Source organism: Triturus cristatus, chromosome 2_2 (genome assembly GCF_964204655.1).
Source record: "Triturus cristatus chromosome 2_2, aTriCri1.1, whole genome shotgun sequence".
NCBI lineage: Eukaryota > Metazoa > Chordata > Amphibia > Caudata > Salamandridae > Triturus > Triturus cristatus.
Genome location: NC_140582.1, coordinates 214,846,894 through 214,873,229, shown reverse-complemented (window position 1 = coordinate 214,873,229; position 26,336 = coordinate 214,846,894). Strand labels below are relative to the sequence as shown.

The 26,336-nt window shown below is 45.3% G+C and overlaps 1 protein-coding gene across 2 annotated transcripts in view; it reads right to left on the bottom strand.

The window, feature by feature from the left end:
* SMC2 (structural maintenance of chromosomes 2) overlaps window positions 1-26,336 on the bottom strand; it is a 482,587-nt gene that overhangs the window by 362,353 nt on the left and 93,898 nt on the right. For both annotated transcript variants that reach the window (XM_085641249.1, XM_085641248.1), the window contains exons 3-6: window positions 21,126-21,275; window positions 20,655-20,777; window positions 6,906-6,944; window positions 5,198-5,308 (exon numbers count right to left, since the gene is read on the bottom strand). In XM_085641249.1, the coding sequence (XP_085497375.1) occupies window positions 5,198-5,308; window positions 6,906-6,944; window positions 20,655-20,777; window positions 21,126-21,275 (423 nt within the window). The remainder of the gene's footprint in view (window positions 1-5,197; window positions 5,309-6,905; window positions 6,945-20,654; window positions 20,778-21,125; window positions 21,276-26,336) is intronic.

Sequence of the window (26,336 nt, the reverse complement as noted above, 5' to 3'; positions counted from 1 at the left end):
TGTTTATGGTGTTGATCTTTGCTCCCAGGAAAATCTTCACCTGTTCTGGCTTCATTGATGACTTCCCCCAGTGTATCGAGAACCCCAGGTTCGTCAGTGTCTTTGTCACCCGTGCTGCGTGTTTTTCGCACTTCTTGTCGGTGTTCGCTTTGATCAGCCAGTCGTCTAGGTAAGGGTACACATGAATCCCCTTCCTCCGTAGGTATGCTGCGACTGCCGACAGGCATTTCGTGAATACCCTTGGTGCTGATCTCAGGCCGAAGGCCAGGGTCGTGAATTGGTAATGATCCTGGTTGATGCTGAATCTTAAAAGACTTTTGTGCCTTCTGTTTATTGGGATGTGCAGGTAGGCATCTTTGAGATCCACGGTGGACATGAAGTCTCCGTCCCTTATTTGGGGCAGCACCTCCTGTAGTGATGTCATTTTGAACTTCTGTGTTCTGATGAATTTGTTTAGGTATCGCAGGTCCAGGATGGGTCTGAGATTTCCGTCTACTTTCGGTACCACGAAGTAGTTCGAGTAGACCCATTTGTTCCTTTCCTTGTAAGGCACTGGCTCGATGGCTCTCTTTTCGAGCAGCTTCAGTGTTTCCTCTCTCAGTTGAGCAAGCTCTTGACCTGAGCGTTGTCTTCTTTTTGGTTTTCTGTTTGGAGGCGTTTCCTCCAAGTCCACGCAGTAACCGTGTTGCATGACGTTCAGTATCCACTAGTCTGTGGTTATACGTTGCCATTCCTGTAGGTAGAGTCCCAGTCTTCCGCCTACTGGTGTTGGATGTTCGTAGGCGATCGGGTCTCTTCCCCCCCCGTTGTTCTTACATTGCACCTCACCCCTGGGGGTATGTTGGGGGTGAGCGTCCCCATGCGTGCCGAGTCACTTAGATGAGGATTGGTCACCCCCTCGTCTCCTTTGGCCACGTCCGTTTCCTCTCCCGCGAAAGGACTGGCCCCGCGGCTGGTACTGCCAGTTTTGTTTTTGCTGCCCTTGCTGGCTGTGACTGTCACCCTGCTGTCCTTGCTGGAACGTCTGGTGCGACGCTCACTGCTGGTTACCTCCACTACCGTAGGGTCTCCTAGTTGGAGTGCCTCTTCGCATCCCCCTGAACTGTAGGGCCCCCATTGACCTCGCCGTCTCGTTCTCTTTCTTCAGCTGGGTGAGCTTTTCGTCCACTGTTGCCCCGAATAGTGTTTCCCCGTTGAAAGGAGTGTTTAGTATGTTGCTCTGCACCTCCTGTTTGAATCCAGAGATTCTCAGCCAGGCCTGTCTTCGTTCGGTGATCCCTATGGCCATCAGTCTGCTTGAAGTTTCCGCCCCGTCCAATGCAGTTTTAATGCATGAGTTGGCTATGTTTTTACCTTCTTCCACAAGGTGGGAGGCTCTTTGGCGGTATTCTTCAGGGAGGTGTTTGAGTAGTTCCCCCATCTCGTCCCAGTGCTGGTACTGGTGTCGATTGAGAAGCGCATTGGAGTTCGCCATGCGCCAGTGCATTGCAGCGTTCCTTTCGACCTTCCTCCCAGTGAGGTCCATCCTCCTGCTTTCCTTATCGGGGGGTGGCCCCGAGGTCGCTGGCACGTTGGCCCTTCTCCTGGCCGTGGACGCGATGATTGAGTCGGCCGTGACCGCTCCCTTGATGTAATGCGGGTCCAGGGAGGAGTGCTTGTATTTTTTCTCCGTCCATTGGCATGATGGACCGGCATGTTGCTGGTTCCTTAAAGGCCTCCTTTCCTTGGTTCATTACACTGGAGCATGGGAAGGAACTGGCTCCCCGTTTGAATGGGGAGCAGAGTCTCGAGAAGGAAATCAGCTTTCGGTTTCTCCTCGTCCAGTTTTACCCCAAAGGCTGCTGCCGCACTCCTGACGACCATATTGTACACCCCGATGTCGTCGGGCGGCGAAGGCCTCGAAGGATACGTGTCCACAGGCTCTTAGGGATTTTCGGCGTCGATGTCTTGCCATTCCAGCTCGTGAGTGGTTGATGGCGCCGAGCCGTAGAACGAATGCTGGTCGTCTTCCTCGTCTTCGCCTTCATAGTAGGGGCCTTCTTCCTCCTCCTCAGGATCTCTCGGCAGCCCTTCGGCGTCGAATTCGTCCTGTTCCTCGATCTCGACGACGTCCGTCGACGGAGTCGTTGGAATTCTGAATTGCTTCATTTTGGCGTCGAACTCCTTCTTCCTCTGAAGGATGCTCTCCATCTCCGCCTCGAGCCTTCTCTTCTTTTTCTCCATCTCGGAGATGCTTTCGACGTCGACCGCAGGTCTTTGACGGCGCTTGCGTCGACGCTGGCTTGTCTTTCTGCATCGAACGCCCCGTATCGTGGGCTATCTTCGACGAACTCTGCCTTTCGGCGTCTTTCGGCACCAGGGAGTCCTTTTCGCAGGATCCGCTCGGCCTTTTGTCCATGGATCCACCCTTGGTCGTCGAAATTTTCGGCGCCGGTGCTCCTTTTGAGGACTTTGACTCAGATTTTCGAGAGTCACTCTCAGGTTTTCGAGGCCCTTTCGGGGGTTTTGAACTCGACGATTCTCTTACCTCGTCTGGCATTTTCTTGTCGGTCTCTACGACCGTGAAGTTTTCAGGTCCCTCGGCGAGGTTGTCCTCATAGTCGGTGGAGAGGCCCAGATCGTAAAGCGACGGGGCCTTACCCTTGCCTTCCATAGTGAAGTTGGCTCTTCTCTGGCGTTCTCTCACCCGGAGCGTCTTCGGCGCGAAAGCTGAACAGGCGTTGCAGTCCTTGCTCGGGTGGTCGATCGGTAGGCAAAGGTTGCAGACCGGATGCTGGTCCTTCTGCGCGAACTTGTGGTGGCAGTTAGGGCAGAATTTGAATGGTGTCTTGTCCATTGCGCTCAGAGCCTCTGAGTGCGCATTTTCCAAGGGCGTCAAAGAAAATTCGTGAAAACTCTTCCTTCTTCGCGTCCCGGATGCAAGTTATTCCTCTCTGTGTGATCAGTAGTTCTTTCCTCGACGAAACTCGCGTTTTCTCCTTCTTCCTTCGATTGAAATCCTGGAGCTTCTGGATGACGATCCAGAACCAACGGCGGAAAAAAGAATCTGAAGATGGCGCCCCAAAGGTGGGACTTCCGCAGGAAGCACGACGACGTCACGAGAGGCGCACCAAATGGTGGGACGTCGACGCCCACCGGGGCTACGAAAAAAAAAAACACAAAGGAAAGACTACGAATCCGGACCCAACCACCAGATCGCGGAATAATGCACAGCATAGTGAATCCAGAAAGATTCACGCTGCAAAATTAATGGTATAAGAACAATGATGAAATATAATTGAGCCAAGTCTAATAGCAGGAGGTGTTATGCAAGCTGCATTTCCGATGTATGTTTAAATCTAGAAAATAAAATAAAAATCATCATTGATTGGGTGCTAGAGGTGCCCTGGGGAACCAATCCAGTCTTTCATGACAGATGCTAGGTTTTCAAATGCTAATTCCCCATTTTCAAAGGCAAGATTCCCAGGACTTCAGAAGACTCAGATGTAGTTACTGAAAGGGATATTGCATCTGTTTCTGAAGTTCATTCAGAGACAATGGCAGAAAGACCACCAGTTTAGCTGCATTGTAAAAGAAAGTGCTCGGAATAGTGAATGTTACAGTGTAAAATTAGTCAGCTGCTGGTAATCCTGAACCCATGGCACAAGGTTAGGCAGATGCCACAACAAGATGCCAGTGTGGTGGCTAATAATTAAAACATGAATATAAAACAGGGTTACAACAGCAATGTTCACACCTACTTTGTGATACAAAGCATCAAACTTCACAAAGACCGACAGACCAGTGCATTTTCTCAGAATAATGTTTTGCTTTATGTGAATTTCTGGTTGCATTTCTCCTGAAATTTTTATTGAAATTTTCAAGATGAATGGCATTCACTATGTGGTAGAATGAATTCACAAAATATCTATTTTTGTTCTGATGCTAGATATGGATGCAGGTGGCCTGGGTTAACCGGACTTTAGACTATATCACCTGGTGGGACTGTTACAATATGCAGCACAATGGTGTGCGGAGGGCCGGAATACTGAAAAAGAATGGTTGGCGGATTGGAATACAGGCATAACCCTCCCAGGTTCTCATGATGGGCTCACGTATCCCTACAGATTTCCCCACATAGCCCGACACGTGGCGAAGGCATGGGAACAGGCAGTCACCCTGATCATCCAAAGGTCTCTATATACCATAGCACTCCCCCCGCAATGGCTGCAGTGCTTTTTCTAAATTCAAACAGTAATGGATATTACGGAGTGGTATGAAGCGGGCTGTTTGATGGGCGGAGATTCATATGCCAAGGGAACTTTGACGTTCCAAGGCGCAAAAGATTGGTATCAGGTCGCAGATGGCCAGTATTTGCAATATGTAAAAATAACACGCACACCCGGGAGATTTGGACCTCGTTACCAGACGAACCAGTAAAATCTCACACATTGGTATTAAATCTGGACCCTAGTTCCACCAGAGGACTGATTTCACTTCTGTATAAATTCCTACAGGCGGACCGTACTATTGAGTTCAGCTTCAGCAGACCTATAGATGAAGAGTGCTGGCTGAAAGCCACTATAAGTATGCATATTATGAAGGTCACGCCGAATGTCAGATATATATATATATATAAACATTTAACAGTCGGCAAGTATGAAAACGTTGTCTGGGGTAGATGGATGGCAAGACTTCACCCTTTAACAATATTAACTCACATTAAGATGATTTTTTGCATGAACCCTGGCATTGGAGAGAGACAGGACTATCAGGAAGGCTTCCCCTACCGCTCAACATGGCTTCATGTACCTAGATGCCATGGGACGCCTTTACAGGAAATGATGTACTTACCTTTTCGAAATGGGTACATGAAAGACAAGTTTGTCTCTAGACTCAAAATGTCCCTTTTTCGTTTCTGAAGTGTTGGCACACTTTTAGGCAGTAGCAACATACGCTAACTTTACGTTGCAATTCTTGCCACACACAATAGTTGTCAGCATCAGAGTTTAAACAGATCTAGCTCCTTGGACTTCCCCTGGAAACCCCCCCCCCCGCCCCGACCCCCACAACAACAGACCGAATACATGAGCAAAAGTGAAAATTGCAGCAAGCACCTGATTGTCACCTATTGTGAAAGCAGTCAAAACAGAATTATTTGCCACCACGCAAGCACCAGTGAACAAAACATCAAAAATAAAAATACAAAATATTTTACCGTATGGATTTCTTTCAGCTTAGCTTCTTTCTTCTCTATGGTTTTCTGAGCTGCAAGCTTCTTGCACTCATACATCCTGGTACCAGCTGCTTCTTCTATCATTGCTAAAATCTTAATTCATACAAAATAGGTTATTTACAGGTAGATTAAATTCTTCAGCTAGATAGAATAATTTCAAAATCCTTCCACTCTGGCAATATGCTACATACAATAATACCCACTGTGAACACCTTAAAAAATAAATAACTTTAAGAACTATTAAACGTCTTTTCTTATTGTCACCTATGTGTAATTAGAGAAACATGTTCTCTTTTTTGCTGTTAATATAGACCGCAGTTTTTACTATCACTGTTCTTACACATTAACTGGTAGGCTGATTTCTTCAATTAACTTGTACATTTCTAGAACTGCCACGTCTAAGTAAAGGAAGTATCCATCCTTGCCCTGACGGCATGTTTTTACGATGTCTATGACACCAGAGGTGCTAAAGGAACCTTAAGACTGCATATAACATAGCCAACTAATAACCAAACTGCTGAGGAGGATGATCTACATCTTCTACAGTCCAGTCCTTCGAGCCCATGAACACTAAGGGATACCACAGAAATGGTCCTGAAACTAGTCAACCCTCTACAATGAAGGCCACAGTTTTGAGGTGGGATCTCTGAAAAGATTTCTCTAACCATTGGAAGTTATATACAATGGTGCATCTCATGGTTTCTGCTCAGTACTGGGAGGAGCAGGTTTCGTGACAAACAAAATGACCCTCTCAAGGGCAACCAAAGAGAAAACACACACAATATTTGCAGTAGACAAAGCATAGACTGATGTTTCAGATTGCCACAAAGAAAAGCCTCAATCTTTCCAGTATTCAAATAGATATTAAAAACCTCAGTATAAACTTATTGTGTAAAAGTCCACAAGGTTGCAGGTGATTCAATACCTTGGAAATCGAAGAGTGACTTAATTTCTTATATATTTTTATTATTTTGGGTACTTATGTAGCAAAGACCTAGCTTAAGGTGTCAGCTGAGCCCTTTACTTAAAATGGTTGAGTATCGGCATATATCACAGCAAGGCATGTGTGGACCTTTACAAAAGGAGAAGAGATAGACTGTCTGAGGATAAAGGTGCACCCTGGAGGCTTTTTGAACTCTAGCAAGGCATTGTTATTTTCTATGGTTAGGATCTGCAGATAAACGGAAAATAAAATACACTTATTGTTAGACATCACTTCGCAAGTGAGCAGTGCTCCAGTCACATCCCCAGAAATTAATCTCCACTACACAGCCACAGGGTAGGGTGAACCATTCCAGACTGAAGCAAGATGGCTTGCACTTACTTGGAAATTGCATCTCTCTGCTTGCCCATCGTATAATCACTCATAGGAAAAAAGGAAATAAAAACACAACTTTGCTTTTTTGACAGTGTTCTTAACCCAAACTGAATTTAGAAAGTGTAAAGTGTTGTTGCCCCATGCACGGTGAAATTATAGATTTAACTCTTTGGATGCCCTCCGTTTAAAGACTAGGAACTCAGGATAAGATGTTCAAGCTTCAGAATCAATGCTGATCAAGAGAGCCCCTTCTCTGCAGCTTTGTTGGACAACGCAGCTATCTGTGAACATGTTCAACATTATATTACTAAACTGTAATTTATAATGTTAATAAAACCCACAAGACTCTTAACTAGCTTACAATGAACTTACCTCTGGAGGCTTCATGTTTAGAACTTTTGTAATTCTCCCCTGTAGGGAAAAAAACAGTCTTAAGCCAGCAATCACAATTAGTGTATAACATCAGTTATTTACTTGTAACGAAATTGTTTTGCAGCATCATGCTCTTTTAGAGTCACTTGTGCATTATTCCATCATGTAGGGGATGGTTCAGGCAGAGTTCAGTATTCTTTTCCCCATTTGGGCATTGACATGGGTGGACATGCATTCCATTTTTATCCTCCTTGGCACATAACCCCCTCATTCACCAAGGATGTGGGAGGATATCATTTTTAGAAGAGCGTCTAGCTGCAAAAAAACATTGTTCTATCCAAGTAAATGGTTCCTTCTACAGATTGAAATATATTCTATATTCATGTGCTAAGCATACATTATGGAGTGGTATTTTCCCAGTGGAGGACTTTTTGAAGAGGGAGTAGAAACAAACTCTTGCTTTAAAATTGTTCGACTTGTTAATGCCTCCTTTGTTGGGACATCTCTATAGTAATGTTTTGTAATGTGGGTATAGAAGACCAGCAGTGCTAAGGGTTTTTAAGGACACATTCTTCCTCCAACCACCCCCAAAAAATAAAGCAGAATTAGCCCCATTATTTCTTGTAGCATGTGCCTTTGGTTTAATGTTCAGCTTTTTTTGCTAAAACAAAAATGAATTTTTGGTAGAATCTACTGTGTTGAAGTACGCCTGGTTACAAGTATCCCTAGTCCGTGGGGTGCATGTGCATTAACAATGGCTTAATTTTCTGGTTTTAATTTCCTAATTAAAGTGGGGTTTGTTCTCATCCCTACTTTATCTTTATGAACAATTAAGTACAGCTTCTTAATGGTTAGTACTTTTAACTCATTAACCTTAATTCAAGATAAATACTACTAGAAGAGTTGCCTTTAATGTAAAATGTTTTATTGCAGTCCAATGCAATGGTTCAAAGGGTGCTTTCAATTGGACACTAGAACGAGATGCGGGTTCTACTGAAGTGGTGGAACTTGATGTGGGGGATATAGCCTTTTGGATCTTTCCACAGTCTGACTGGTATTGGTAAGATTTTGTTTTGGTTATGTACCTTTCGTATATGCTGCAAGGGCGGATATATGTACTCTTATCAATGGATAACTGAGACCTGCTTAATAGGCATGTTAAAAAAGGAAGCATTACTATTTCATTAGTTAATCTTTTTAAAGCATGGTTTCTTGCACATCAATCGATAAAACTACACCTCTTTATTCCATAACATTTCCTGTTTGATGGCTTTCTTGCCTATTTAACAGCCATATATTTATCTGGCAGAAGTATTTGTTCAAAGTATACCAGCTTAGGAGCCACTTCCCCAGTTGTACAGCCTGCGTTTCTAAATAAAAAATCGTTCCTCCATTGAAAGTACATCCTTGTTTGGCAGAATTTCGATAACATTTTGGTTGGAGATCGCCATGAGTAACGTATCTGACATGGCCATCTGGGTATCACTAGTTTTAAGAGTCAGACAGTTTTTAACTCCATAGTTTCTCTTACTTTCTCAGACTGACCATTTGCATCTGACTGTCAGACAGCTGTTAAGGTCACCCCATTTCTGATGCGACACATCTTTCAGGATAGTCTGAAGGACAGGTAATTGATACAGTCTACCCTTTGTCCCACCATTATATATATATTTTTTTAAGTTGTTTGTAACAAGCACTAGATCAATCACATTTCCTTGTGTTTGTACCCACTGGTTGCTTAATCTTTCCTGAATTGGCCCCATACATATTTGGAATCAGATGAATACAGGAGGCAATAATTAAACATTTCATTACATTCTGCACGGTCAGATACCAACATGTCAGATAAAGGGAATCAGTTCCTTTAATGCCTTTACTCTACTTATTATACTTTTGGCTATACACACGGATATATCTAATGTAGCCCTCAGGAAAGTTTTCATGTTCCGTGGCGTTGGAGAGGATTTCTTTATGTTCACCATGAATAATAATAAAGACATCTATATAGTGCACAGCTGCCTCGGTTGAGGTGTCCCGGCGCTGAAGCAGATAACAGAGCAAACCCGGCGTAGAGCTAGTCCCTGCGCCTGAAGAGCTAGGTCTTCAGGGCCTTTCTGAACTCGCGTTCAGAGTGCATCTCACGTAGGTGAAGAGTCAAGTCATTCCAGCATTTGGAGGTTCCGACCTCAAACGTTCTACCTCCCACCGTGGCATTAACAAAACGGGGCACAGTGAAGTAGCGTTTAAGGTTGGACCTCAGAAATCTGCTCTGTTGGTAAGGGCGAAGTCTCTTCCTCAAATAATTAGGGCCTCTGCCCTGGTAAGCCCGGAAAGCGAAAGTAAGGGCCTTCAATTCAATTCTCTTAGCCACAGGGAGCCAATGAAGTTGTCAGAGAGGAGGGGAGATATGCTGGTGCAGTGAAACCTTTCAAACCAATCTGGCGGCTGCGTTTTGCACTGTAATCTTCGGATCAAACAGCTAGGCAGGCCTAGGTTGAGTCGGTTGGCGTAGTCAAGATACGAGGTGACCAACGCATGCACTACCCTTTTACGCGATTCCTCTGGCCGGAAGCCGATTCATTTTCTAATAGCTTTCATCTTACCAAAGCGGACTGCAGATACGTGCTGGAGATGGGCAGAAAGGGATAGGTCTTTGTCCCACCGGACTCTTAAGGTTCTTGACCGAGTCCTTGGGTACAGGAGCAGCCCCCAGTTCCGCCGGCCACCACAGAGCGGCAGGGGGTGGCACTGCCCGGTTGAAAAAAACAGAACCTTTGTCTTATCGGCATTAAGCATTAAAAAAAATTGTTGCTCATCCAGACGGAAATTCTTTTGAGACAGTTTCTGGGGGAAGTCAAAGACTGATAACATCTCACTGGAGAACATCAGTTGGGTGTCATCCGCATAGGATATCACCTTGATTCCCCTGTAGCAATGAGCTTCGCCAGTGATGCCACATAGATGTTACAGAGTAGAGGGCTAAGGGCCGATCCTTGCGGCCCCCCCCCCGCCCCCCCCCCCCCCCCCCACTCGATGTGGTTTCGCCAAAGAGAAGTAAGGGTGGAGAAAGACTTGTTGGTCACGGCCATGTAGTTAAGAAGCGATCTAAAGTGAAAGACAATCCAAAGAGGTCTTTTTGGCATTACTGGAACAAACTTCACCTGCCCGCATTCAGGTATACACAAACTGATTGAAGCCTCAAATGTGCCACTACTGCCACAAGTGTTTTGCAAAAAATCTTAGAGTAGACGTAATGCCCAAGAATAGAACCCTGGAATGGTAATGAATCACTGTCTTGATAAACCAGTTTGAATAGCACAGGTTCTAGGTCATGGAGTCAAATCTTGTTTGGGAATTGGAAAGTACACAGAGTATACTCTCGTGTCTTGTTCCTACAATGGTACTTTTCAATTGCATCCTTCCAAAGAAGGTCTTGCACATTTTTGTAATCGGTCTAGTTGTTTTGTCATGTAACTTCAATTATTTTTATGTCATTGTAGGACTTTCTTCAGAAACTAAGCATTATCTGTATTGGATTACAGTTCGTATCCCTTTGACCATTATGAACTGTCACCTTGGAATGAAGTGAATTATTTTGCCTCCCACTGGTGTTGCATTTTATGGCAATGTAATTTACAGTCTGAGGTGGATAATCTTGGGGCTTGGTCTCTACCTTGAAAAAAACTGGTTTAAATTTGTAGTTTGTTGCCATGAGCCAGTTTGTTGGACAGCTGCTTTGTATTTGCCTTTGACGTTGTGACATGTAGGGTTGCCTTCCTATGATTCCAGGAAACCCTTCTGAAACATCCACTCATGTGAAATGCCCATATTTCTATCGAGTTTCATTCGCTTTTCTCATTTTCTCTAAAGATTGATCTAACAAGGGACCAAATAGATTCTTACCAGTAAATGGCATATCAATGACATTAGCTTGTACCTTTGCTTAAATCCTGAAATATGCAGCCATAAATACCTCAAGACTGTTTATTTTAGTTGCCTCCAGCTGTGTCTGCAGAGTCTAGTTCTGATTTCAAACAGGTGTCTGAAATATTCTTCCCTACCACAAAAACAGCTTTCCCCCTCTTGTGCTGGTGTTCTGGAAAAAGTTTCATTCTTCAACCTCTTCCAATCTTTGATGTGCTTATCTAGTTAAAATAGGTTTCCTACACATAACCAAGTGGGTGCTATGTCTTTGATATCGCTCCCTACTGACTACTATTTTACTGTCCTTTTGTGGCGGTGGTTGATTATTGCTGTTGCTACAATCAAGGAATCTGCCTCCACGTGTTTTAAAGTATTGTGGATCTAGCACTGATGCCTTGTATTTTTTCCTCACTCTGTGGCATGATAGCTCTAGCTGTTATGAACACCTTCTACTGCCTAAATTATTGCTGGCAGCCTTGGAAGATTTTGATGTTTTCTGTGCTGTGCAATTAATGTCTCAAGCAAGAAGCTAGAATCTCCTACTCTACATCCATCTGGACTCCATACTTGTCTACTGCCCTTTTAATTTAACCATATTCTGATACAGTGTAGTGTGTGCAGGGGAAGGTCTACCTGGGTGAAGGGTAACCTCATGAGGAGGATCTACCTCAACATCCTGTCAAATTAGTTCTTCCTTTTCCTACATATTAAAGCTTATTTTCTGAGTGTTTAATGTCAGGACTGCCAGTTATCTTCAGAGGAAGTACTTATTCTATCTGTTCCTCCTCCGGACACAGTTGTGAGACAGGGGATTTTTTTTTTTTTTCGTTTGATAGGTTTAGTATCTTCTCTATGCCTTTTTATATACGTCTTCCCAGTCTTATGAGCAGCTAAATCTTCCCCAAAGTTCTGTGTTTTTTCTTTGTCAGCTGTGCTATCCTGTCATCAAGAACCTGCTTTGTACAATTGGTGTTTTTGGGTGTGTCAACATCAAGATTTTCTTTTTTCTTTCACTCTGATGTTGAATCGAACCTTGCTAGAGTCCTAACCCCGATAGGAGCTCCAACATAAATCCATAAATCAGAGAGACTTAACAGAGCTCTAATTTGAGGAAGTTTCCATAATATGTCAACTCACTGCATGGTGCTAAAAAGATTAAGTGTTTTTTTTGTTTTTTACATAACTGGATTTTCAAACATCCTGCCCCTTGGACAATCCGATTGTTTAAAAAATTCCACACTTGTTTGGCCTTCCTTGAAAAAGCACTAGAAGAACTGCTTTTCTTTTAGTATTTCTCTTGCCTGAAAAGATTTTGAACGCAGAGGTTGCCGATAGATACCACTGTGCTGTATGAAGCCAATGCAACTTTAACATCTATAAATTACCACATGTGTTTTGCAAATATCCAGGACTATGTCAGTCATTGGAGAGAACAGAAGTTTGATGGCAAAGGGTTAATCTAGCACCTTCTCTTGTGAGGTTGAATGCAAGGACAATGATCTGAGCTATGCTTTTCTACACTCAAGCTATGATCTAAGCTAGCGTTTTGAAGCTGCTGGAAACAGAGTAAGAAGCTGGCTCTTTATATGGTATACCAAAAAGAGGTATACTAAGAGCAAATAGTCCAGGTATTACCTTATGAGTGGACAGGGGCTTACTCTAGCAATCACAAGGTGCTCTTCTAGGGGGTAGTGTGGTCAAGCAGCCTTAAGCTTATCAGAGAGGAGAGTTAGACATCTGCAAATACATCCAATAGTCAATAAATGATGCACACAAAATCAATAAAGAGATACGTACCAATTTACAAAATAACACATCTTTATATATGTTTAGGCACCAGAAACAATATGATCAGGCAAGTATGTTCGCATGAGAAATACTTTTAAGTTAAAAAAGTCGACAGTGCATTTTTCAGAAGCTGCAATGCTGTCCTTTGGGAGAAAAAAGGATTTCATTCAGGTAAAGGACAGCAACTTACAAGACCAATCTCCTGGACTTAAGGTAAGCATGGGGCAAGGTCCAAGGCAGCACCAGCAGGTCTCCTCCAGCTGCACTAGGGCGACCGTGTGCAGTTGTGCAATACAGCATCGGGTGCCCAATGTTACACAATGGAGATCGTTCTGCATGATAAGAGGCAGCAGGTTGGGACTGGGGGGCCAGTCGAGCTGAACAAACCAGTGGGTACTGGTCTTGCGATGATAGGGGACGTGGGCACTCCAATGGTGGTCCTCCTCTCCTCGGGCCAGAGCGGCCAGATGCAGAGGGCCTTTTAGGTGTTGAGTTTCTTCATCGGTAAGCACTCGCGGTTGAGGGGGCCTGCACACAGAGGCTGCAGTCGGCGGGAGTACACGAGGGGCAAAACCAAAGTGGATTTGGTCACTTGAGGACTTGGGAAACCTTGGCCCACTTTGACTCAGGCTGGGGGACTCTGGTGCAGTGGTGTTTAGAGGCATCTGGTTTTGGCGGTTCCGGAGTCCTCTAGGCTCTTCTTGGGGTACCTGTAGGATGCAGGGGAGCAGCTCTGCTTTTCTTCAGTGTTTGCTTTTGTGGCTCTTCAGTGTCCTTCGTAGGACAGCAGGATCCTTTCTTATGGTGACAGGGGCTCCCCTAAATACTGGATCTAGGGGAGTATAGGTCAGTAGCCAAGGGGCTACTGACCCTTTGGGTCACTAAACCCCCTATATGACCACATCCTGTAGGAAGGGGCCATAACTCTGTGCCGGAGTTCCTAAGTTTGTCATCACCAAGATGGCTAGCTCTGAAAAGTCACCTCCTTGTCAGGCAGCCCACCTTAGGGGTGGGAACTAGCCTGGGGGTGGACACGTCTATCTGACTGTGAGAAAGTGCCATCTTTCTTGCATGGTATGCCCCCATTTTTTGCTGAATTGCTGATGTACTTTGACTGAGTGTGCCTTGGGCTCCTGCCAATCAGGTACCCAGGGCCTGTGTTCCTTCCCTAAAAACGGCATGACAGCCTAAACCCAATTCGCATCTCTAGCCACATCTCTAGCCACATGTCAGCCCCTGGTAAATGGTACCCTAGGTACCCAGGGCCTTGTGACCAGAGAAGGCCCCTAAGGGCTGAAGCACTTATTGTGCCACCTTTACAGGCCCTGTACCCTGACACACACACACACACACACACACTGTCTTTGCAGGCTGAGTGTCTGGGTGCAGAACAAAACAGAGTCGACATGGCACACATTTCTGTGTGCCATGCCCACAACACACACTGCCCTGGCATACCTCAGTCACCCCTCTAGCTGGGTGCCCTATGCCAGTGATGTGGGTACAGGTGCATGAGCCCTGTGCCCCTGCAGTACCCAGGTCCATTATTTGGCACTGTAAGTGCAGTGCTGCCATTAAGAGTATATGGTGCTGGGAGGTCGTCAACAGGAACTCCACAGCACCATGATGGCCACTGAAGACTGAGAAGTTTGGGATCAAACTTCTCAGCACATTAAACCCGCACTGACGCCAGTGTGGGATTTAATGTACAATGCATGACAGAGGGCAACTTAGAGTTGCCCCCTGAACCTAACCTACAATCCACGTCTTGTCTGAGGGGCTGCCTAAGCTGCCACACAGCAGACATGTTGCTGGACCCCTGGGTAGAGCCATCCGCTCTCCTGGGCCTGCAACAATGCACATCCTGGGCGAGGTGCAAGGTCTCCTCCCCCAGGATGGGCAGGGGAAGCTTCAAAGGAATGCTGCCTTTGTGAGCTTCTCCAGGCCACTTGCTGTACTCAGCAACTGGCCCCCACCGGTTCTGACCCCCACTCTGGCGGGAAGACTGGCGGGAAACCCCAAGGAAGGAAAGGGGGTGTGCCAGCCTCTGCAAACCCCACCCCTCAGGTGGGGAAGGCGAGGTGAAGCACATCTCCGGGCTCTCGCCATCTTGAAGATGGGGAGCCCTGCTGAATCGGGATTAGGCTACTGCCCCCCTCCCACAGGAGAGTGGCAGGATAGGGGGGTGTACCCACCCCAAGGAAGGGACCCATTGGTCCCTGCCTTTTACCTACCTGTACAACCCTAAATTCAGTATTTAGGGGCTTCCTTAACCTTCCTTCCTCAGATCCTGAATCCAAAACAAGCAAGAAGATCAAGAAACAAGAAGACCTGCCGTGCAGCTGCTAACAAGAGGAAGACACCAACTGATTTGGCCCCAGCCCTACATGCCTGTCTACCCTCGAACCTCCTCCTGCTATACCCCGGCATCTCCAGTGGTCAGCCACCTCAAAAGCCCCGGAGGACCGGACTGCCTTGTGAATCTTAAAGACTGGGACTCCCACGAGGAGTGGTTCTGCTCAAAGCAAGTAACAAGTCCCTGGTGCCAACCAGGAACCGCGACTCCTGCACCCACCAAGCCTGGCCCGGAGTGGACAAAGACCACGAGGACATCCCCCCGGCGACTGTGACCCCAAATCCAGCACCCAAGGACCCACCTTGATGCTCCTGAAAACACCTGCAGCCTCAGAACCAGGGACCCCTCCAACCGCGACCAGCAGAGGGTAAGATTTCCCTGATGCCAAAAGGCACCCCTGCACCCGGCGGCGCCCTGTGCCCAACTTCTGGGTGCCTACCTATCCTAGAGCTTCCCAACTTACCTCTCGAAGTGGTGGTCGCACCTGAAGAATCTTCGTCCCCGAGCTTGCAGCCTTTGTTCGTCACTGAGCTTCGCCATTGACATCCATTGAGCGCCCAAAGGCTCGAAAGCACCCTGCACATAGCCGCCCGAGTGCCCCTGGGAGTGCAACCTCTATCCTAATCTACTTCCCCACTTGCCCTGAGCAAGTGACCAGGAGCCCAGCTCCCAGAGCCGCGTGGCATGTTGCCAGCAGCCACCAACCAAAGGCCCCCTGCCCGCCATAGGATAACATTGGGCCTAACTCTTTCTGCACCCGGCTGCCCCTGTGCCGCTGAGGGTGTAACTGCTGTATCTACCTGACCCTGATAGACCCCTGAGTATTTGCCCAGAACCTTAAGTCTGCCAGTTGAGTACTTACCTAAAAGTCGATACCTCACTTTTCTTCCATAGGGTAACATTGACTGGTTTCACTTAGAAATTCTTCTAAGTGTCGAGTTTTGAAACTTTAAAATAATCACCTAAAAATCATACCTGTAACCACAACGTTTTTACTCACCTGTTTCCAGGAACTGTCCCAGGACTGAATCTAGGATCCAGTCCTGTGGTAAGAAAAGTAATCCAAAAAGTAACTAATTGCATTTACTTAGAAAAACCCATTGAGCTCAATGTACAATTGGGTTTGAAATTGTGTTGCCCATTGCAACAACTGTAGCTACTGTATTCAGAAGTCTATTGCCTATTGAAAGCATTTATCTAAAACATCCCATTCTGAGAAAGTATATGTGGATACCTATTGTTGGTTCTAAAATAAAACTATATATTTTTATACAAAACCATTGGCCTAGAGTTCAGTTCTTGAGTGTGTGAGACCATTTGCTGACTGAGTGTGTACAACAAATGCTTTACACTGTCCTCTGATACTGCCTTACTGCTCGGCCAAGCTACCACTTTAGAGAGCAAGGTTATATCTAACTTTAACCTCTGCCAAACCTCTGGGGACTGTGGACTCTGTGCACACTGTACCTATTTGGGAACAGTATATACAGAGCCACTTTCTTACACTGACTATCTAATTTTCCCGCCTGCCTAGGTACCAAAGAGCTCTGGACAAATGGGGGAGGCATCCGGTTCTGTGAGAGAAGCCATATTCGCATACCAAAGGCGCCCCTGCCTTGGAATATTAATTTGCAGGTCATACTGTGGGAGTGAGTGTAACACCCTCAGCCTGATCAGGCTTCATTTCTGACCCTCTGAGAGCAGAGGCCCTACCCCTTGGGTCAGATATTTGTCTCTGGTGGCAGGCTGGTGAAAACCAGTCAGTCAGCACACCAGTAGCTGGTAAGTTTCCAGGGGGCACCTCTAAGGTGCCCTCGGGCATGTATTAAAAAATCCAACACTGGAATAAGTGTGGGTTTATTAATACGAGTGTTTGATACCAAACATCCCTATTTTCAGTGAAGCCATCATGTAGCTGGGGATCTAGTTTTCACCAGTGTCCAGCACATATTTCAAAATGCCTTCCCTGTTCACTTGTACTGGCAGTAATGGAACTGACCAGCTCATGCAGATAGGTCCTCACCTGTAATAGAAGGCCCCCTGCCTTAGGGCTGTAAGGCTGCTGTAGGGGTGTTTTACAAATATTACAGGCAGTGTTAGGAGCCATGGCACACAGGGATGTGTATATTATAGCCACACTATGTACGTGGATGGGTATGAAAGGAAGGAACGGACAAGGCGAAGATGGAGCACTGTACTATTAGGACGAGAACCCTCACTCACCCGAAGGTGACATGCTTCAACATTGGGTTCCCTCCTCAAACTGGGACTGCAAGGAACCCAGTGTTGGCTACAACTCCCCAAGGGGAGGAGCGGATGTGTTTTGCTATAAAGATGAGCAATGTCAACTAGTGAAAGAAGCGTAATCTAAAACTATCTCATGGTGGGTGAAAATTGTTCTTTATTCTGGGGGCCTCATTGGATAGAGTTAAAAAAAAAAAAGGAGTAGATAAGGGTTACTATAATTGCACTATCTAATGTAGTCAACATGTTTCTGCCAAGAAAGACTTGTGAAAGTTCAAATGCATTCATCAAGACCACGGTATGCATGTCACTCTGCTATTATGTTCAGAGATGTATAAATACTAGCCATACAGTCAACATGGTGACTATCTTGGTGGCCCAGTCACAGGAGTAGGTCCACTGAAAAATTAACAGATAGCAGTTACTCGTGTGACAACTTAAACTCTAGTGTCACCAGTGACAATCACCAACAATCGAGCAATCATGCCAAAGAACCATATAATACCAGTGAGCATAGGTAAATCCTTACCATGAGCATATGTAAAAAAACTCAGCTCAACCATCAACAGTCCCCACCCGAAGTACAGAGCGGTATATATACAAACAAAACAGACCTAATTAAAATAAGTCAAAATTATGGCTCTATGGGACTATTGAGTGTAACTAAGGTACAAGTATTCGTTTCCTTTTTCAAAACATTAAAAAAAGGTAAATGAGACAGACAATATAGATAGACTGCTATCTCTATCAGTCTTGACCCTGGTGTTCATGGGAACAGCCCGAACTGCCATGATGCTTGTTTCTGGTCCAGGGAGGACCTGGACTGGCAGTTCGGGCTGGACTGTTCCAATGGGGAGCAGGGTCAAGACTGATTTGCATATGGCTAGGTTTAAACTGAAATGGCATGGGGAGCAAAAGAACAATGGGTTTAGGCCCAGATCTATGTACTGGAGTAAATGTTGGACATTGCTCAGCATTCTGTCCATCAATTGTTCTTTTTGCATGCACCAGAATCTGGCAACAGCAGTACAGATGCATTCATAGCCTGGAAGTTAGAAAACCTCCCAAGGGAAAGGATCCGGCACTAAGATAATAGGTCTTAGTATAGAATCGGGTTCCAGGAACCACATCAACCCCAAAACGATCAGACTTTTACCAAAAACAAGATCCAGATGTACTTCTTGAAGCAGAGGACACAACTTTCCTCCACCTCCCCTCCTACTTCCCACGCCCCTTCCCCCCCCCCCAAAGGCACTCAAGCTTACACAGAAGTCCATCCCATGTGACTATGCCCCTACACAGAAACTTACAAGGTAAAGAATCGCCCAAGGAGGAGATCCAAGCATTATAAATATCAGCTGCCAAGAAGGCTCCACCAGCCCATATACAAATGTTTCAGGTTGGCTTTTAATGACCAGGACAGAAGAGGATTTTCTTTTTAGCCAATCCAAAGGAACAAGTGGGCCTCAAGAAGAGGAAAGACAACCAAAATAAAGAAGAGAACTCCAAACACAGGAAAAATAGGGCAGGGTAAGAGGAAATGTCCTTCCCAGCTCACTTGTAAACAGCAGAAGACACATGCATTGGGTTGTGTGCTCAAACACCATTCAGGTGGGGCCAACATGCAAAGAGGTGACACTTGTGTTGGGTCCTCTTGCACACAATTTAAGTGAAAGCATCTCTTTAAAAAAAAACTGAGTGTCCTGCTTACATCTCATAAACGTTTAACCCCATGACAAGGATGGAAGACAAACAGTTGGTTCAACAATGTATTCAATGTAAATTCATAGATAATACATTCCTTTCACTTACCTGTATCCTTCTCAGTAAAACTTGCACATTACCCTAAGCGGTCATGTCTAGGACCAGATTTGCCTCTCAGATTCACTAAACCAAATAACTGGGTCAGCACCATCTCTCATGAATTTAACACCATATATTCTGACTCCCTTCATGTCTCTGAAAACAAAATTGCCCTAGAAAACTAGTAACCAGTGGGTTTGGCTTCAACTAATTCTACAGCACTAAGGTACAAAATGCTTTCATAACTCTTACTGTTCCTCGCCTAAACAGCTTCCTCTCCAACATAAATTCTGCCCAACTTCAGCTAGAGATACCTACATACCTATCGGGTATTTATAGCAGTTAAAAACTACCCACAATCTGGGTCACCAGCACACCACAGAAAGTGCTGCAATCACACGAGACATCAAAATGTAACCCTGATGTTGGTTTGGATCTGGTCACAGTACTCCGTACTAGCCAATGTAATCTTCACATACATGGCACTAGAAACAAATCGATCCAACTAAACATGGGCTGCTCTCTAATCAGCTTAACAACCCTAAACTCCACTTGAGGTACAGGTACACGCAGGAGTAGAGGTAATCGGGCAGTTGTAGAGGACTATATGCACATTTAAAAAAATTGATGGGGAAAAGGATGCGCGGCAGAGGGATGAAGCAAAAACAGAGAAGGGTATAGTGGTTATCCATATCAACAAGTAAAACAACAAAAGACATGGAAGGAGAGTCTATAGGATTTATCACAGTAAAATGGATACAATGGATCTCGACGAGTCAGGGAAAAAATCCTAAAAGACTTTCAACATGAATGCCATTTGTTCACTAGAACAGATCCGATATCCAGGAAATGTCATTTATTTGGGAAAATTCCCAAAAATACAACCAGTGGAAAAAGTCTAAAGAGCAGGTTTCTTTGTAATTTTTTCTTTGCAAAATCAGACAGAACCTACCTAGCCACAAACACTGCAGTCATACCTCTCCATTGTATTTGACATCTTGGAAACCGGTAGCTATTGAGCAATCCTAAAGTTATCAAAGTCTTACAGACCACCTATGTGGAAACTGTCTCCCTCTTTGAATTCATTTTGAGACAGGCAAGGAATGAAGACTGAATTATGACATTCTCCCACAAAGCATGCCATAGACCAAAGAGAGAAGACTTCAGAACATAAATTAAAGGAAAAATACCCTGGTCAGCTATTGCTTCAATTATGAATTTGGAAGCAGGTCAAAGTAGTCTAGGTTCATGTGGTAAGCAATCTGAGAATCCCATTGAAAAATCCCAAAGGTTATCTCCAGCTGAGCACCTTATTCATACAACCAATTAAACAATGCCATCTAAACCCAAAAATAGAACGTTAGTCACAATAAAAATCTGTTTTCAGAAGACTGGCCCTCACATCTTCTGAACGGTCCTTTTAAAGGGAACAATTGCTCTGCAACCTCAGAACCCACACACTATACATGCAATTCTGAAATAAGATTCACACATTATACAAGCACTCGCTGTAATCAATATGAGGTCTTAGACATCTGGGCTACTGTTGCTGAACTAATAACCATGAATGTGTTCTCAACTTGTGACAAGCCTTGGCAACCAAAAATCAATTACATTGAATGTGGATGCCTTACCTGCATAATAAGGAAATGAGGATTATTCACATTGAGTCCAACCGAACAGAAGAGATCTTGCACTCGTATATTGTTAGCATTAACACCATTAATCAAATATTTGTTCCTACCACCAATGACCACCTACAAAAAGAAATCAGAAAAGGTTAATCTGGGAAAAAGAGTAACTAATAGGAGAGAGTGCTGGCGGACTCAGATGCATTTATTGATAAGGACAGAACTACTTGAAAAATTAACAGTTTAGATGGTGTATATGGCAAGAATAAGAGAGTGTCATTAAAGCTCAGCACAAAGAAACTCGTTTGAATATGGCCTTGAAGATGAAAGGTGGAGTCTAAACAACCAGGATCCAAGTATAATGTACAAAATATAGACAGAAAGCTTAACTAAGTGTGAAAATTCTTTAGAAAATTGAATATTTCTAGGGTGTGTCTGTCCAACCATACTGCGTGAGCTAATGTGAAACCTTACCTGTCTGGTAACAGTGATCTCATCGTGGGCTTCGAAGCCCAGGGGGCTCTGCTTCTTGTCGGCGTTATCGAAGGTGATCGAGACAGTGGCTTTGGTGATACCAGCCTGGCCATTTTTGTAAACCAGGTCCTGCAAATTAGAGGCTCGCACCTGCAAACCAAAGAAAGAAAGATACATTTCCACTAACTGAGTTACTATGACTTGACTCAGCCAAAAGACCTTGGAAGATATTCCTCTCTAAGCAACGGATGTTACCAGGATGTTCATGCCAAATCTTTCCACATTCAAGGGTGCTATTCGAAACAGTTGTTTAACCACTGCAGAAACTACAAAGGCTAAATACTGAGCAACGTCTAAAAAAAAAACCCTGAAGATTACACACACGTTGCCAACATGCCGAAACAGCAGGCAAGTCGAAAATAACTTTTTACACATTAAAATAACAGACTTGAGCTTTAAAAATATAGCAAATTTATAAACACGTTCAAAAAACAGAAACGGATGAATTTGTATCTTGAATAGACATTCCAGCAGCTAAACCTAGACTATGAAAGCATTAAACCAAGCTACATGAAACACCATAAAAACACTATCCTGGACAATGAGCTCAAAATAGCAGACCACTTGAACTTTCCAAAACACTATAAAATGCCTCACTATTTCTCAAAACGCAAACTACTCCAATAAATTATTGCCCACCTTCTGGAAATATATGGGTAATGGGCTTAACCAATAAGAATCCAGGAAAAGTAAATAGACATATGTAACGTCTTTCAGTAAGCACAACACAAGCATAGTACGCTTTGTAAAGCACCATCCTGAAGAGTTATTAGCCAGTCTAACAGCTATGGGATAACCTACTCCCGGTGCTAAACTGGATCCAGGAACTTTGCAATAGCTCCCAGTGCCTTTCAGCTCCAGTCTGCCGCACTCCCCAGATATAGCACCACTGGGCCATATAAAGCAGAACCTTCTGTGCTCATGTCAGTTCATGGCCTTCCCCTTTCCCCCACCATGCCCTCAGAGGAGGATAAGACCAAAGCGATCAATGACAGAATCAGTGCATACCAAAACTAACTTGAGAGGTAGTTGGGACGGAGCTTGCCGCGCTTGAAGATGGCCACCATCTAGGCGAGCTCCTTCGGCACAGATTATAGCTGCAGCAGCTCCTTGAGACAGCCTAAGTCAACCACATAAATATTTGGTGCAGGAGCAAACATTGGATGCCCCGAAGCAGCTGCGATTCAGTCCGAGGCCTACAGAACGGCTGGGCTTCTGTAACTGGTTAACTGCGGGTTGTTGACTGCGGATGTGCCTGCTGCTACATGAGAAAGATGCTGCGGAAGCTGCTGTCCCCAACCCCCTGAGATCGCAGGGAAGACGCTGCGGTTGTCGGCTGATCACAATCCTGATGTGAAATAACTACTGTGGAAGAGGGGGCGCTATGCGATAACTAGCCCTGAGGAGCGACGCCGAGACAAAAGAGACTGACCGGGGGACATGGCTGGCGGCTGCCAGCCGATGAGCGGCTGGCTGAAGGAGGTGAAGGCCGCTGGGCGTTAGGCAGGACAGAGGTAGACACAGTTTGGACACTACTGTGGCCACGGGCGAGCCCTGGACGCTGGTGAGTGCGGACGGCCCTTCCCTTCGGTAAGAAAGTGGCTCTGTATATACTGCACCAAAGTAAGGTTCAGTGTGCACAGAGTCCACAGTCCCCAGAGGTTTGGCAGAGGCTAAAGTTAGATATAACCTTACTCTCTAAACTGGTAGCTTGGTCGAGCAGTAAGGCAGTATCAGAGGACAGTGTAAAGCATTTGTTGTACACACACAGTCAGCAAATGGTCTCACACTCTCAAGAACTGAACTCTAGGCCAATTGTTTTGTATATAAAAATATATGGTTGTTTTATTTTAGAACCAACAATAGGTATCAAAATACTTTCTCAGAATAAAATGCTGTAGTTGTATACTTTCAATAAGCAAGAGACTTTTAAATGCAATAGTTACAGTTGTTGCATTAGGCAACACAATTCAAACACAATTAGAACATTGAGCTCAATGGGAGTTTTTAAAGTAGATGCAATTTCAATTAGCACTTTACAAAGGAAAAACCACAACATGGGCTCCTGTGAAGAAAAATAATGTTATTGGTTTGCAGATAAGTAAATAACTTACAATGCTAGGGGTCTGGGTTTAGAACCAAGGTAACCCAAGATTCAAGGAGGGACTCTAGTTGCACCACCAGCGGCACCAGGGCAGCCAGGTACAGAGTGCTGAGGGCCCAACGTTAGCCAATAGGGCTAGGGGGGCCGTCGGTTAGAGGCTGCTCACCAGCAGGCCACTCGGTTGTGGGAGCAAACTCCTGGGGTTAAGATCAGCACTGCTCGGGACCAACAGTCAGCACAGGAGCTGCACCCAAGTGGGAGGGTGGCATGAGCCTCTCTGGTTGGCTGGGTCACCTCATCAACAAAATGGAGGGGACTGACATATGTGCTTCAACTCACCTCCCCCACCTGAGGGGTGGGGTTGCCAAAGGTGGGCACACCTCTCTTCCTAACATAATTTTCCCACCAATTCTCCCTCCCTAAATGGGCGTCAGAACCGGAGGGGGCCAGTTGCTGGGGGCAGCAAAATGCATGGTCAGCTCACAAAGGCAGCAGGCCTTTGAAACTCCCCCTTCGTGGACACAGCCCATCCTGGGGGAGAAGGCATGACACCTTTGCCCAGGATGGGCTTTGTTTCTGGACCCAGAGAGCGAAGGCCCTCTACCCAAGGGTCCAGAAACCTGTCTGTGGTGGCAAATGGAGGGTAGCCATTCAGGAACCACACCAGGGCTGGTCGTTTTTCAGGGGGCATCTCTAAGATGCGCTCCGAGTGAATTTTACATTAAAAATCCACACTGGCATCAGTGTGGGTTTGATGGGCTGAGAGGTTTGCTACCAAACTTCCCAGGTTTCAGTAAAGCCATTATGGAGCTGTAGAGTTCATAATGACAAACTCCCAGACTATGGCTTTACTGCACTTACAATATCTAAGAATGGACTTAGGCACTGTAGGAATACAGTGCGCAGGCAACTGCACCCTCACCTGTGGTCTAGTGCCCTCAGCTAGAGGGGTGACTTACCTAGGCTACAGGAAGGGGGCTGCAGGCAGAGCGCACACAGGGATGTGGGCCATGTCAGCAGTCTTCACACAGAAGACAGGTGTCAAATTGTAGGTGGGGTGTGTGTGGACTCGGTGGGAGGTATGTTGTGACATGCTGTTATAAAGACGATTTAGCAGTCCTACTGGTCGAGGTTTATGGCCCAAATTATCATGATACCCAGTTTCATCATGCTCTGAATGACCACCTGATACCATGGGGAGAACTACTGCATATATGGGTAGCGACTTGAATTGCATCCAGTGCCTCGAACAAGATCGATCTAGGGGACCTCCTCTGCTTCCTTACGCGGCGGCACATGTCCTCGCGGAAATAGATGCATTGGAGGGCTTTATGGACAGCTAGTGACAGATCTTCCACTAGAGGTGGGGTACACACATTTATCAGTGCATGATGTCCATACTCGCATTATTGGCTGCTGTTGTGGGCCTAGACTTCTCGCGTGCAATGCTGAGAAACACTTTCATGTACATATTCGGATCACTTGCCAATTAGCTCCTTTTAGAGCTGGAGCTGCACACACTGCGGGCTCCCATGTTCTTGTTGCCCTTTCACCCATATTCATTATTAAACACCACGTTTCGAGGGGAGTTGGCGCAGGAGATAATTTACTTATTGCATTAACATGGGTTCTGATCAGAAAACTGCGACAATAAGGGAAGCTTTCAATGTTCATCCTGCTCTTTGGCACACCAAATTACAAAGCACAACAAACGTCAATAATAAACAGATGTGGTCAAGAGACATAGACCAAGAAGTAGGACATCTATCATCTCTGAGGAAGATCAAGTGCTTCAAAATTGCCAAACTAAATCACCTTGCATGAAGGTGTAGGAAGATTCAGGTGAGGAACTTTGTCAACTTACTGCTAACGAAGGTCCTTCCAGAGCAGAAGAGGAAGACAAGAGACTGAGGGGCAGAAGTTCACAATACCAGTTCATTCTTGCAAACCCCAGATCACCTGCAAAAGGTCTGCCTCGCTTTCCTCAAAACACCAGGAATCAGGGGAAAGGGGCAGAAAGCATAATGTACACCAAAACGCCACCTCAAGGAGAACAATGATTCCATGACCACTCATAGTGGAAACTGCAGGATGCAAAACTGACAAAGCATTCACTAATGTAGCCAACAAATCTACCAATTGCATAATGGAGCGATTACTTGTATCGACAACCTAACGCCTGCTCACCTCATTTAGCCTTAAATTCTGAAAGCAATCCAGATAACCTACAAACAGCAAAACGTTAGGAGTAGCAGCCCAGCACCAGAACGTCAACACCTTTAGACACCGAGGACAAGAACCCATGTGGCCAGTTTGTTGGCATACCAGATAGCGATAGTGTTCGTGAGAATGTGACTATCTTCCCTGAACCAAACACATTATGCCTTGAGGGCCAATCAAATCTCTGTATTTCAAGTACACTGATGAGGCACCTTTTCTCTGGTGTGTACCAAAGATCTCATGTCCATTTTGTCTAGGTGGCCCCCACAAATAAGTGAATCAGAATGGGTCACAAACATGGCTAATGTTGGTGGAGGACTGAACAGTTGCCCACAGGTTAGGTGGTTTCAGCTCAGCCATGTTTGCAGTTCCAGGGACTCTTCTGGACAGATCAGAATGTCATCCCTTAGTGCTGTGCCCACTGATGGCTGAGGCGCCACTTAAGTGTCCTGCGCTTGTTGCACAGGAGGAAAGACATCCAAAGCAATGTCATCCTGAACTGCCCACACGCAGAACAGTCTGCAGGTGACCCTTGCAATAGTGGATTGAAAACCACAAGTTGGAACAGAGAAATTGCACCCTTAAAGTGGTCTGACCCCAGATGTGGCAAGCATACCCTCAATAGCTAATGGATGAATTGCAGGTGTCAAGCTATCCCGGAACTGCTAAAAGGAGACGCAAACATGGGCACACCGTCCGTGAAGGCCTAAGAGGTCAATATAAGGTCAAAGCAGTGAGTGGAACCCTCCAGATATCACAGATATCACCTTTGGGACTGAAGGACCAGAAGATAAATATATGCACCCTGCAAGTCCAGATACACCATT